General features: G+C 39.5%; 1 protein-coding gene across 3 annotated transcripts in view; it reads left to right on the top strand.

The window, feature by feature from the left end:
* Positions 1 to 14,226, top strand: part of spdl1 (spindle apparatus coiled-coil protein 1) — a 52,751-nt gene that overhangs the window by 16,730 nt on the left and 21,795 nt on the right. For all 3 annotated transcript variants that reach the window (XM_069936529.1, XM_069936531.1, XM_069936532.1), the window contains exons 2-6: positions 2,086 to 2,268; positions 6,353 to 6,529; positions 8,253 to 8,447; positions 9,656 to 9,805; positions 10,505 to 10,603. In XM_069936529.1, the coding sequence (XP_069792630.1) occupies positions 2,095 to 2,268; positions 6,353 to 6,529; positions 8,253 to 8,447; positions 9,656 to 9,805; positions 10,505 to 10,603 (795 nt within the window). In that variant the 5' untranslated portion in view covers positions 2,086 to 2,094. The remainder of the gene's footprint in view (positions 1 to 2,085; positions 2,269 to 6,352; positions 6,530 to 8,252; positions 8,448 to 9,655; positions 9,806 to 10,504; positions 10,604 to 14,226) is intronic.

Genomic DNA, 14,226 nt, shown 5'->3' with positions numbered 1-14,226 from the left:
AATTGGGCCCAACAATGTTTTAACTAAATTGTAGTGTTTTAGAGACGTTGATTTGAAAGGGACCTACAAAGAAATTTACTTCAGCAATGTATCTCTTCCTTCAAATGGGAAACCCCAAATAGGGGGTTTACAAGTCCAGGCAGAGATGGGAATCAGACTTAAATGTAAGAAGTGATGAACATATCTGATCTAAATTATGTTAGGATAGCATGACTAATAGGATCAATATAAGGTATAGATTAATACAATATAATTTTTGCATCAATTGTATCTCACACTGCAGAAATTAAACAAATTAAATTCAAATCTTTCAGATTGATGTTTTAGATGTAGTGAGATAGAAACATTTTTTTACATTCAACTTGGTCATGTTCTAAAGTTAGACTTTTTTGAGTAAATTTAGGAATTTTATTAGATCAAATTATAGGAATTCAGTTTCCACAAAAACCAGAATTATTTTTAATAGGAATCATTACAGGGATAAGACCCAAATTGAAACTGTCCAAATATCAAATAAAATTGTGCTGGCAATGGCCAGAAAATGTAAAGCTGTTGCATGGAAGTCTGATTCACAACTAGGTATAGCACATTAGAATGCAGAAATACATAGCTGTATTTCCATGAAGATTACCTACAGCTTAAGAAATAAGTTTGACATATTTTACAAATTTGGCAACCATATTTACAAAATTCAGGCATAAATCTTTAGATGAGTTCTACTCAACCCGTGAGACAAGTGTTGATCCTCTCTAAAGAAAATTAAATAGAATACGAATTTGAGCTTTGGAGTGTGTGTCAGTTTTCAGCAATCTAATTTGTTTGTTTTTTTATTTCTTTCTTTATTATCTTCCTATCTTTTTCTTGCTTTTCTATACTTTTACCTCCTTTGGGGGTGTTGGGGGGACTGGATTAATACCATCATGAACTAAATATTGAATCTACTTCTATACTTGTATTTTTAACTTTGTAATTGACTTAATGTTTGATTAAAATGTTTTTGAAATAAAATATTGTAGCTGTGCACTACGCGAAGAAAGACACACGAATGTGAGCAGATATCTCTGCTTTATTGGGGGCTCAAGCCAGACTTTTATACAGTTCGCATCCCTGCCATTTCCCCCTTTACTAATGCAATGGCCTGCATAACAAAAGTGGGTTTCCTGTTTGCGCAGGTACATTCCTACATAACAATCCTTTCTTCCACACGCGCTGTCCTTGTGTGTTAGCTGTGCAGCGGGGCCAGCACCATTTTGGGGTTGCTGGCCCTTGCGCTGCCCTAGCTGTTCATCCACTGGTTCACTTCCTGGGGCCATACTGGATTGGAAAGCATGTCATATGACACAAGTCTGGTTGAGCTCACCATCCGGAGTGCTGGCTCGATTGCCACTGTGGCAGGCCACTACAATTTTTTAAAGTAATTGGATGTCGCTACTGTATTGTGTACATTCTATGTGCATGAGCAACTTCAGATTTCAATTTTTTAGGTGCACTTTAAAGTTAAATATTCAAGAATTAAATTTGTATTTTAAATATTGTTTGAGTATTACTGTTCCAAGATTTTTATTCATACTTGAGTACTGTAACTCTTGGTGAAACTTTTGAGGGACCCCAAGTATAGATCATGAGCTTCCCACAGAGACTCTTTTACCTGCTTCTGAAATTGATATTCAACATGTTTAATATTACCTTGAATATTTGGAATTGATTTCAGAGTTGTCCTAATATTCTAAAAGTTGCTGTATTACTTTGTATCCTTCTACTTACCCAAGGATCATTGTCTTACTCGAGCATTATGTTAGAATTTGGATTATAGTTGAGTACCTAATTCTTTGCTTCCTTTCTTGCCATCCTTTTCCTCAATCAAGCTGTGGTTAAAATTAGATGATGCTTCATAATTGATGATGCAAACTGAGAACTGCCTTGATTATATGATTCAACATTTTGCTGTCCATTAAATTCTCCCTCTGAATTATGTGTGCATTTAATTTTTAGATCTTTCTGAACCCTTAGTTAATTCTATCTCTGTCACCATTCTAAAATTTTATTAGCAAAAAATTGGGTTAATCTCATTTTGTTTCTTTTCAGCTTTCCGAAATGACAACTATTGCAGAGATGGAAGAGATAATCCAGCAGCTTCGGCAGCAACTGCAGGAATCAGAAAGTGAAAGGATGAAAGCAGCTCAGTATGGACTTGAACTGCTGAAAAATGAGGCTGAGTTGGACAACAAATTGACAGAAACAACAAATGAATTTGCTGCCACAAGAGAGGTATGTATAGGGATAACAGTAACCTGGAAGCACCAATTGAAACCATGTAATTTTGCCACGAAAGTGTTTTCTCAGGTATGTGTGCTTCAATCACATAGGTATAAATGCAGATTATGATTTTTTTTGCATTTTTATTATCAACTCACTTTTAAAATTGTATTTCATAATCTGCCTTATGCTATTTTCATTTTGTATGGGCAAGAAAAAGTAGAATATTACAGCACAGTATAAGCCCTTCGCCCCACAATGTTATGCCAACCTATATATCTCCTGGAAAAAAAACTAAACCCTTCCTCATAATCCTCTATTTTTTTTCTCATCCATGTGCCTAAGAGTCTCTTAAATGCCCCTCGGCTACCACCCCTGGCAAAGCATTCCAAGGTTCCTATGGGGAGGGGGGCAGTGAAGGGAACCACTGCTGATGTCTCCCCACAACTTTCCTTCACTTTGAACACATGTCCTCTGGAGTTTGCTATTCCCTCCCTGGGAGAAAGAGTACTGATTGACTAATTTATCTACGCCTTTTACAATTTGTAGACTTCTATTAAGTCACCTCTCAACCTTTTCTCCAGAGAGAAAAGCTCCAGCTCTGCTAACCTTGCCTCATATGACATCTCCATCTCCATCTGCTCCATAGCTTCCACATCTTTCCTATAATGAGGTGAACAAAATTGTATGGTCTAAACAGAGATTTATAGAGCTTCAACATTACTTCGACTTGCGAACTCCATCCCCTGAGTAATGAAGCCCTGCATATCGTCAGCCTTAACTGAACTATCTACCTGCGCAGTGTCCTTTAGAGATGTATGGATTTGAATACCAAGGTCCCTCTGTTCATCCACACTGTTGTATATCCTACCATTAACCATATACTCTTTCTTTGTTTGTTTGAAAATTCTTCTACCTCACTCCTACCCAGATTGAACTCCATCTGCCACTTTTCCATGACCAATCCATCTACTTTGTCCAGGACATTTGAAAAAAAATCACAAAGAGCAGGGACCCACAATAGATCCCTGCGGGACTCCACTGGTCACTGATCTCCAGGCAGAATACTATCTGTCCATGACTACTCTCTGCTTTCTGCAGGCAAGCCAATACAGCCATGGTTCCATGGATCCCATGCCTCATGATGTTCTGAATGAATTTCCCATGGGGGAAACGCTTTACTAAAATCCATATACACCATATCTACCGCCCAACCTTCATCAATTTCTTTTTTTTAAAAACCATCTTTAAAAAAAATAACTCAAATGGGTTCATGAGACACAGCCTTCAGCAATCCATGCTGACTATCCATGAGAAGACTACTTATCTCATTGCTCGTAAATCCTGTCCTTAAGAATCTTCATCAATAGTTTGTCCACCACTGACATGAGACTCGCTGGTCTTCAATTCCCTGGATTCTCTATTACGTTTTTTAAACAAGGGAACCTCATTTGCCATTCTCCAGCACCTCCCCTGTGGCCAAGGAGGACTCAAAGATCACTAGCAATGCCCCAGCAATCTCTTCCCTCCCTTCCCTTAAGACCATAGGAGCAGAAATGGCCTATTTCCCATCAAGTTTGCCCTGCCATTTAATCATGAGCTGATCCATTTTGCCACTCAGCTCCACTACCTGGCCGCCTTCTCATAACCTGTGATACCCTGGATAAAAAATAACTTATTGATCTCTTATTTAAATACATCCAATGATCTGGCCTCAACAATAATCAATGGTAACAAATTCCACAGATTTATCACCCTCTGGCTGAAGAAATTTCTGTGCATCTCATTTCAAAGTAGATACCCTTCAATCCAGAAGTTGTGCCCTCTTGTCCTAAACTCTCCCACCATGGGAAAAAGCCTTTTTACATCTATTCTGTCCATGCATTTCAACATTCAAAATTTTTGAATGAGATCTGCTCCCCTCCCCATTCTAAATTCCAATGAATACAGTCCAAATGCTCCTTGTGATAAATGTTTCATTCCTGGAATTGTCCTAATGAACCTCCTTTGAACCCTCTCCAAGGTACATCTCTTCTTAATTGAAGAGCCCAAAACTGCTCACAATACTCCAAGTGGGGTCTTAATAGTGCATTATAAAGCTTCATCATCACATCCTTGCTCTTGCATTCTATTTCTCTTGAAATGAATGCTAGCATTGCATATGCCTTCTTCATCACAGTCATAACATGCACTTCTACCTACAGGTTATACTGTATGAAGATTCCCAAGTCCCTTTGCATATGGATATTTTAAATTTTCTCCCCATTTAAAAAAAAAAATCTGTGCAAGTGCATGACATTGTATAATTTGACATTGTATATCATTTGCCACTTCTCTGCCCATTCTCCTAATCTGTCCAAGAACTTCTGCAGCCTACTTGTTCTCTTAACACTAACTGCTTCTTAGCTACCTTTGTATCATCTGCAGACTTGGTCATAAAGCCATTTTTTCCATAATGCAAATAATTAATATACAACATTAAAAGCAGCAGCCCCAATCCCCACCCCTGTGGAACACCACTAGCAATAGGCATCCAAATGCACATGCAAGCACACTGCAGCAACCGTGGGAAAGTAATAATGGACAATTAATAACGAATGTGGGGGAAAATAACATTGGAAACAAAATCCCCCTCCCCACTGTGGGGAAGCAATAGTAGACCATTAATAACAAATGTGGGGAAAATAGCATGGGAACAAAAATACACTCATGCACTCTTTGCAGCAGATGTGAGAGAATGTGGAGAAAATAGTGTCAGTCTCACTCTCACATAGAGAAGTGGAACATTCAATAAATTAAGAAAAATTCACTACGATGCCCCACTACCCCTTAACTCAGTGCAGGCATGGCTGCTTGCTACAAGGGACACTAATTAGATGCTCCCAACCCTTTTAACAGTGCACATCTTGCCAATAGTTTTTCCAGCATCTTTCCACATTTCTAGGCCAGGAGTGAAGCAGTGTGGTCCCAAGCTGGCAAAGAGAGAACAAAGAACACGTGGCACCTTTATAGTGCTGGAGGGTCCAGCCCAGGTCATTAGCAGAGTAACAATGGCTCAGTTCCAGAAGGGTTAATCCATTTACAACAGCCAATGGCTCAAGGCCAAGTACAAACAGGCTGGAGAGTCCAGCCCAGGTAATTTACATGTGTACAATAATGGGTGGGGCAGAACCAAACCTTGTTGTCTGACTAAGTAGCGGGCAGGGCTGTCACATGACAGCCACAACTCTTCCCAATACACCAACCATTGTTGTAACGCATTTCTCATATTCCAATTAATTATAGTGCAGTTCCTGCACCAGGTCTTGGGGTGGCAGGCACTATTTCATCTGTGCATTTCAGCATGGGAACTGTGATAAGCAGATATCTGTGCTTTTAACTGTGGGAACCACTAGTAATAGCTATTTGTCAATTGTTGTGAGTATTGCTTTGTTGCATCTGACACGACTGTGTTGATTGTTGCTTGTTTGAATATGTTTGTGCCTGATTGTTGTGGCAGGCAAATAAAGATCTTTTGTTATAATCAATTGGTGGACAGACTCATTGCTTTTCAGACCTGAATTTATTCCTCTAATCACAGTGTTCCAACTCTGCTTCCTGCCAATGCTCTCCCCATGCTAGCATGCTTCCTGTTATACCATGAACTCTCGTTAAGTAGCCTCATGTGCAGCATGTCAAATTCCTCGTGAACATCCCTATACCATAGCAACCTGAGGTATATCTCGCCTGATCCCGGGGAAGTAGAAATTGTAATGAAAATCCAGCAATTCCTCTCAATCTCAACATGGTCAAGCACCAGTTTCTCCTGTTCTGACTTCACCTTGATAAAGAATCTGAAGCAAATTATTTATTTAGGACCTCCCCAAATATTTAATAATATTCATTTATGAATCAACATTCTCCAATTTTTCCCTTTTTCTCACAGTGCCACATTTGGTGTGGTGAGGTGGGTGGGGGGGGGGTTTAGAATGAATGTGTTCAGTTTTAAGCACCTCCTGCAGCTCTTAATTGTGAAGATATTTAATGGTATGAATGACGTGCATGTATTTCTATGTCCTGAGGAGAATTTTTATTTTCCTCTCTGACCTTTAAACAGCTCCTGGAGCAAGATAAATATTCACTACAACGAGAGGTTGAGCTGAAGAATCATATGATAGATAGTCTGAGTTCAGATCTTGAGAGCATCAAACAGCAACAGAAAAACCAACTGAGTCAACAATTGGAACAAGTGGAGAGGATTCATGCTCGTGAAATTAATGAGTTGAAGAGCAAGGTATGATAATAAAATAATTTTAAATATACAACATAATTTCCTTTTCCAGTCAGGGAAATTGTAAAGAAATGAATGGAACTATTAACTGGCAACTTTTTGTTTCGATCTTTCATGCAGGCATTCATGAATCATACTGCATTTGTGATGTTGCAGTTTGCAAAAGATGTGTGATGCTTGAACAGAATTTTCACTGGTGCAGCCCAAAAATGCATTGTTGTTTATTGGCTTAAAACAAAGGTGGTGAATCAGTAACTTGAGTAGCTTGGTGGGTTAGTTGAAGCTGAACCTTAGTATTCATTTAGATGAGATTGCATAAAGGATGTGATTAGTCACTATAACATGAAGGCTTCTTCTATGCTGGCCTGATTAACAATTAGTTTTGAGGAGTATTGTAAGTCGATTTTGGTGTTGGTGGAGTTGTTTAGTGGATTTGGCGTGGGGGTGTGCAGAGTGGTGCTTTTAATCCAGCCAGGAGATGTTCTGTTTCATGACATATCCAAGTTGAACCACACGAAAAATCCTTCAGATGAAGGTACTCGCAGCATTGGTCTTCAAACAGGTAGGTGGTTTGTACTGCGTCAAGGGATATAACAAAGATCAGGGCGGGGGCAGAATTGTGATACTGGAAAGCGTTCCAAAAGGTGGAGTGAAAATTGGAGAGATGATCATTTCTATTACCACGAATGTAAAACAGATGGTGGTATTTCATGAGTACTCAATTACATATTGGTGAGATGCTTCAACTGATCATTCATAAACCATAAAAGTGTCTAATTGCTTTTGAGAACAATGTTACTTCTCTTGACTGACATCTCTCTGTACCATTACTTACAATGGTACTGAAAGTGGGAATGTTGCACAGCTAATTTTCTTTATAAATATTTTATTTTTGAATTTTCAAAGTCTCCTGCAAATCCAATAAACTGAATTTTTCATTCTTTCCACATAGTATGATTTAGTTCTTATTTCCCCTCCCTAACCCTTAAATTATACAAATACAAAATATAAAAGTACAAAAATATAGACCGACCCAAAACCACCTAAATACCTACAAAGAAAATTATTGCACAGTTCATTTTTAAGCTATTGGTTAATTTTGAGCTTTCTGTTGAAGTACAATATTAAATCATTACAAACACTTGAGGATTTGACAACTCATCACCTGATTGTTGATATTCTTTTTGTTGGAAGGTGCATGGGCACTTCTGGTGTGTCATGGTTAAATTTAAAGGACCACCATTTTGGGAAATCTCCTTTAAATGTATGTTCATATAATTCGAATGAAATATGAGATTGGAAACATCTGATTGTTGACAGAATGGATCCTCAATTTTTCTTTTTTTTTCAAAACTAAAATGGTTTGTAAGAAACTGCATTTGTCTCTGATAGCTTGGTTCTAAACTTGTACGATTTTTTGCTAACTGCCAGTCCACGTCAAAGCTGTTGATAAAGATCTGCAAGGTTATTATCAACTGTAGTTGGGAGAAATTTCATGATGGATCATTTGAAATGCATACCCCTTGGGGATTGTTGGAAAAGAAAGAATGTATGATTGTTAACTATCTATTTTAGCCAAAATGATATCATTCCTATTGTTTATGAAACAATAAGGTGATCAAATAATTGGTTCATAATTCAATTACAGATGTAAACATGTTGTGGCTTGGAGAGAAAGTGATGTTTTGAGCTACTTTTGACTTTTTAATCTTTGGCCTTTTGCTAGTTGGAAAGGCAAAAGTCTGAACTGGATGAAGCACAGCTCTATGTGAAACAACTTAGACACAAACTGGATCATCAGAGTGAATTACTTCATGCAAAGTCTGAGGAATTGCGGAATCTATCTGAGCATGCGCAAGAAACGATGTCATCTGAAATGATGAGTCTTCAAATAGAGAACCTGGAACTCGAGGCTGCAAAGGTAGTGCATTGAACTTTTTCAAATCCCAAGTACATTTTCATACATGTAGTTCACATTACAAATACACAAAACTGCTTTTATTTTTGTGACTACATGCGTGCATTCTCAGTCAAAACAGGTTCACGAATAGACCATTGCTTTTCTTAGCAGCACGGAAATCACAGTGGTTTCTACCTATGCAAATGGGTGTGTGACATTCTAAAATACACACTATTGTGAAATTTAGCTCTATCGGACTTGGCAATAACTGTACACACTAATTGTGAAGATTCACTAAAGCAGGTTTTCCAACATTTTAATAATTATTCTTGAATAAATAATTCTTTGAAAAATGTGCTGTTACTGACCTACATAACTCTGATTCCGTTGTCATGATCACCATGTTCTTTTTTTCCCTCCATATCAGCCATCTAGCCTTTCTTTCCACAAAGCTAAATGTGGGACATAAAACTATTCTTGTCTCTAATACTTTATCAAATTTGTTCAAATGTGAATGACCTTGAACAGTTACTCAATTTCAGATTTTCAGCATCTGCAATATTTTGCTTTGGCCTTGTAATTCATTTTGGTTGGCTTCCGTTCTCCTGACTAGGTTATGGTGTGTGCATATTGCCATTTAGTGATCGATGTGTAAATTCACTTCCAGAATCATTTGTGCCTGATGCCATGGATTTTGCTATATATAAGAAAACTTAATTAAAATAATAATATTTATTTTGTTTTTCACATTTCCGCCAGAAGTCTGCTTTGACACTTTTTCAGTTTAACAGATTACCAAGCTGGGCGTAACTAAAATTTTTAAAAAAAAATGGTTTTGAAGTAAAAATGGAAATGCTCAATAGGTATCATGAAGGAGAAAGAAATTATTAATGTTATGAGTCTATTATCTTTCATAATTCATATTTGAGAATTTTCATGTTCTGGGTTTTGTAGTATCCATATCTTTGCCCAAAATGAAACAGTATAATTCCCTTCAATGCACCTAAATCGATAACTACCCTATATCCTTCTCTGTGAGAAGTGTACGTAATGGAACAAACTTCTAACCAATGATGGCATGTATAGGAGACCATAAGTTTTCAATCCAAGTTGTCTCGGCACTATGACAGTGTCTTGTTGGGCTGAGCTAGAATTTTAGAATTTGGAGGACTTGAAAGAATTGGTTACAAAGTGCCAATTTCAATCCTTTTCTGTTGTCTCCAATTCAGGCAAAATTGCACGAAGATTTTAATGAAATGATGTACCATCAGCAGCAGTTGGAGCTGGCTAATAATAATCTTCAGCGCCAGATTGAGCGACTGCAAAAGGAGAAAGAGGAACAAGAGAAAGAGGCAGTTTCATACTGCAATGCACTGGAGGTGACCATGTTTATATATGCTTTCAAAACCAATTATTCTTCTAAATAATTCTGTCCAAGATGCCTAAATTCCAAATTCTGAGATGATAAATTACTAGTAATTTGTGCAGATGTAACCCAGCCTAATTTAGAATCCATGAAAATATGAAATGTTGCTAAACTCAGTGCATTCACTAAGTCATTCATATCTACTGGCATAAAAATGTTTGAGAACAAAATTGTGAATATATCATGGAGTGCTCAGCAGTACCTCAGGTTCTAAATTCCAGTCCTCTTTTGAACAGTTTATTTCATTTGCTTACTATCGACTATCTAGACTTGGTAGGTACAATAATTTTTGTCTTTTGCTGGCTTTTATTGCCACCTGCTGAACAGGTTCAGGATTATCCCAAGCCCACCCTCCCAAATCATTTGTGGAACATCTGACAAGGATATAGTGGTATGTGATGTAGCCATATTTAGTTTTTAAAAAAAAAAAATCCAGCTGCAGCATACAATTGTTGCATCGGGCATTGTTGGGAGTTTCACATTAGCATCTCTCAGACCAGTTCATAATCTAATTGGTGGACCATAATTGTAATAAGCCAGAATCTTAACAAGAAGTAAATGTACACAGACTATGAATCATTTCTGGGCAGTAACATTGAGATGGTAATATTTTGTTCATGAAGTGATTTGGATTTTTTCTGTGTTAATGTAGAAAGCACGAGAAGCTAATCAGGATCTCCAGATCCAGTTGGATCAAGCACTACATGAGGCTCGTGATCCCAACAGTAAAGGGAACTCGTTGTTTTCTGAGGTATGGTATTGCAAATATTTCTAGATGCAGTAGTGGGGAAAGAATTACATTCATCATTTTCAGTGGAGTTGAGTGAGAGAAGGCCTTTTGGAGAACTACGAAGTGGAATGTTGTGGTAGAACTGGAAGACTGGGGAGTAGCTAATGTTGTGCCGTTATTTAAGAAGGGCATCAAGGGCAAACCAGCAACTGCAGGCCAGTGAGCTTGATGTCAGTAGAGAGGCAAGATCTGTCAACATGTAAATAGTTGGGGACTGCTTGGAGGTGATCAGCATGGATTTATGCATGGCAGATCATGTCACAAATTTAAGATTTTTCTTTTGTTTTTTCAATCCTTTATTCATCATGGGTAAACAATACATGAGGAGAATAGGAGCGCATAATCAAAAAGGAAAAACAAATCACTATATGACATCATATTGTGAGAAACAGAAGTACCTTCACAGAATTTGCTCGAGACAAAAATTGAGAACAAAGAACTTTTATTATACTATTACAACAATGCAAAGTTGGGTGCTTCCCCTTACCCTGGGAATACACACAGATACTGGGGCTGACCCAACTTTTATACATTTCATTTCAGTACAGAGATACCTTCCCCCCAACATTCTTCTGCCTCCTGGATTGGTTTAGCATTAGGTAATTCTGCCCACGTGGATTCTAACTTCTTATCAGTTTATGTGTCTTCCTGCAAACTTGTTAGCCAGAGAAGTATCATGTCTTTGTTCTTCACTCATTAATCAATCCCTAAGACTTGCTAAAGCTATCTACTTGTTATCCTGTTTTGAAGATCCTTAGTTTATTACACTTTTACAACCCTTCCTCTCATTCCAGCATCCTTTCACCCTGATTTAACCCATAATACTTAATCTCTAATGAGCACTTGCTTGACTCCTCACATTCCAGTATCCCTTCACCTTAAGTTAACCCATAATACTTTATTCTTAATTGGCACTTGCTTGACTCCTAACATTCCAGTATCCCTTCACCTTAAGTTAACCTATAATACTTTATTCTTAATTGGCACTTGCTTCCAGTATCTCTGGACTCCTAACATTCCAGTATCCCTCACAATATGATATAACAAACTACGTTACACCACAGTTAATGTATATGATCTCATCTACTCAAACTGAAATCCATAAAACCCAACAAAGGCTGGGCAGTCTATCCTGAGAATTTATTAATAAAAATTAATGTCTGGTCTTCTCCAACAAAGAGAAAAATACAATTAAATATAGTCCAGAAGGGAAAATAAGTTTTTTTTTTAAGACAGCCAAGGGGGTTGATGAGAGCAGGGCAGCAGACATTGTGTATATATGGCTGTTAACACAACCTTTGACAAGGTCCCACTGACAGGTTTGTCTGGAAGGTTAAATCACATGGGATCCAAGGTGTGCTGGCTTGTTGGATTTAAAACTGGCTTAGTGGAAGGAGCCTGAGAGTGATAGTGGAAGAATGCATCTCTGGGCATGTGAATTTTTTGGTCCTGCAGATTTCTGCATTTTTAAAATTGATATTCCTTGCTTTTAAAATGATTTCTGTGTTGATCACCCCTTCGCCCACCAGTGCTGTTGCCTCTACAGCTGTGACTGGCCATCCAATCGCATGCTCGCTGCTCCCTTCCTCATTTAGATCGATGACGCATGTTGCGCCACGAGAGAGGTGGGCTGTGCATGTGCAGGCGCGCCTGCAGGGTCGAGGCAAGCGAACACAGTGAGATGACACATGGCAGTCACCCGGTATTGGCTTCTGAGGTGGCAGGAGTGGCAGCTCCATTCAGGAAACAGCAGCATTTCGAGGTCGCCTTAACTGAAATTCAAGCTGCAATGGTTTGTGAGGAGGAAATCCTGAGCCTGCTTTATGGTTCCTTAGAGCTGGCCTGTGAATGGATGGTGCAATGAGGGCCCATGGGGAGGGAGATGATGGCTGTCCTGTGGAAGAAGTCTTTTCCTTTCCAGAAGGTTGGGGAGAGAAGAGAAGCTGAGGATTGCAGAATCCACTGTCTCTGGGTATTGGACACAGAATGGGATGGCAGTATTTGGAGATCCCATGTAAGGGTGGTAGTTACTGCCTGGGGATTGGGTGCAGATTGAGAAAGGGGTTCTGCCTGGGGATTGGGTTCAGATTGAACACAGACTCTGGGGATTGGGTGCAGGTTGGGCAGGGGTATTGCCTGGGGATTGGGTGAGGGTTGGGCAGGGGTATTGCCTGGGGATTGGGTGCAGGTTGGGCAGGGGTATTGCCTGGGGATTGGGTGCAGGTTGGGCAGGGGTATTGCCTGGGGATTGGGTGCAGGTTGGGCAGGGGTATTGCCTGGGGATTGGGTGCAGGTTGGGCAGGGGTATTGCCTGGGGATTGGGTGCAGGTTGGGCAGGGGTATTGCCTGGGGATTGGGTGCAGGTTGGGCAGGGGTATTGCCTGGGGATTGGGTGCAGGTTGGGCAGGGGTATTGCCTGGGGATTGGGTGCAGGTTGGGCAGGGGTATTGCCTGGGGATTGGGTGCAGGTTGGGCAGGGGCTCTGCCTTGGAGATTGGATGCAAGCTTGGCATGCTGGGTGCTGGCTATGGGCAAGGATTGCTTGGGTTCAGGAGAACCAGACACACTGGTTTGAGCATAAGTCAAGCAGGTACTGCCTGGTCATTTGGAGTCTGGGTCCAGATATACTGTGCTTACAAAGAACAATTGATTTTGTTTTAAATGACTAGTTTTTTTAATGGCTTGAAACTAGTAATTTTGTGTACCTTTTCAAAGATTTTCCAACTGGGGGTGTTGCCCCCCCCCCCCAAACCCCCTTGACTCCCGTTGTAGCCTCACGCAAGTGCTCAGTTCTTTTTCTTTTAGTGACTTCACTCGCATGCCTGTATCTCTGATTGGAGGCCAGTAGGGTGCAGCAATTGGTTGTGGGTCCACTGCTGTTTGTCGTTTCTATTAATGATGTAGATGGCAATCTAGTTAACATTATTAGTAGATTTGCAGATTATCTCCAAATTTTTGGTGGTGTGAACAGTGAGTTAGGATGTCTAAGTTTACAGCAGGATCTGGATCAGTTGGGTAGGTGGATAAAGATGCAGCAAATGTATTTGGCTTGGACAAGTGTGAGGTATTGGACTTGGGTAAGTCAAACCAGGGCAGGACTTGTATGATGAATGGTAGGGTCCTGGAGAATGTTATAAAACAGAGACCTCGGGGGTACTAGTGCATAGTTCCTTCAAAGTGGCAGCTCGGGTATTTAAAGTGGTGAAGCATTTGGCACACTTGTGAAAGAGTATAAAAGTTTGGAACTAAGGATTTAGCTGTAAAAGACACCGAGTACTATGGGCAATTCTTTTGCCCAGATGTAGGAAGGACATCAATAAATTGGAAAGGATGCAGAAGAGATTCACTCGGATTTGCTGGAACTGGAGGGAATGAGTTTTGGTTAGGTTGAATTGGCTGGATCTTTATTCTCTGGAGCTAAGGAGGCTGAAGTCATAAAATCATGACAGGCATGGATAAAGTAAAAGCTCAGTTTTCTCCCACCCCCGCCTCAGGGAGATTATAAACTAGAGGGTCTCGGTTTAGTCGGATAAAATTTTCTTCACTAAACGGGTCTGCACCTGCAATGACCTACTAGAGGAAAC

Source organism: Narcine bancroftii, chromosome 5 (genome assembly GCF_036971445.1).
Source record: "Narcine bancroftii isolate sNarBan1 chromosome 5, sNarBan1.hap1, whole genome shotgun sequence".
NCBI lineage: Eukaryota > Metazoa > Chordata > Chondrichthyes > Torpediniformes > Narcinidae > Narcine > Narcine bancroftii.
This window is presented reverse-complemented; position numbering and strand designations above follow the sequence as displayed.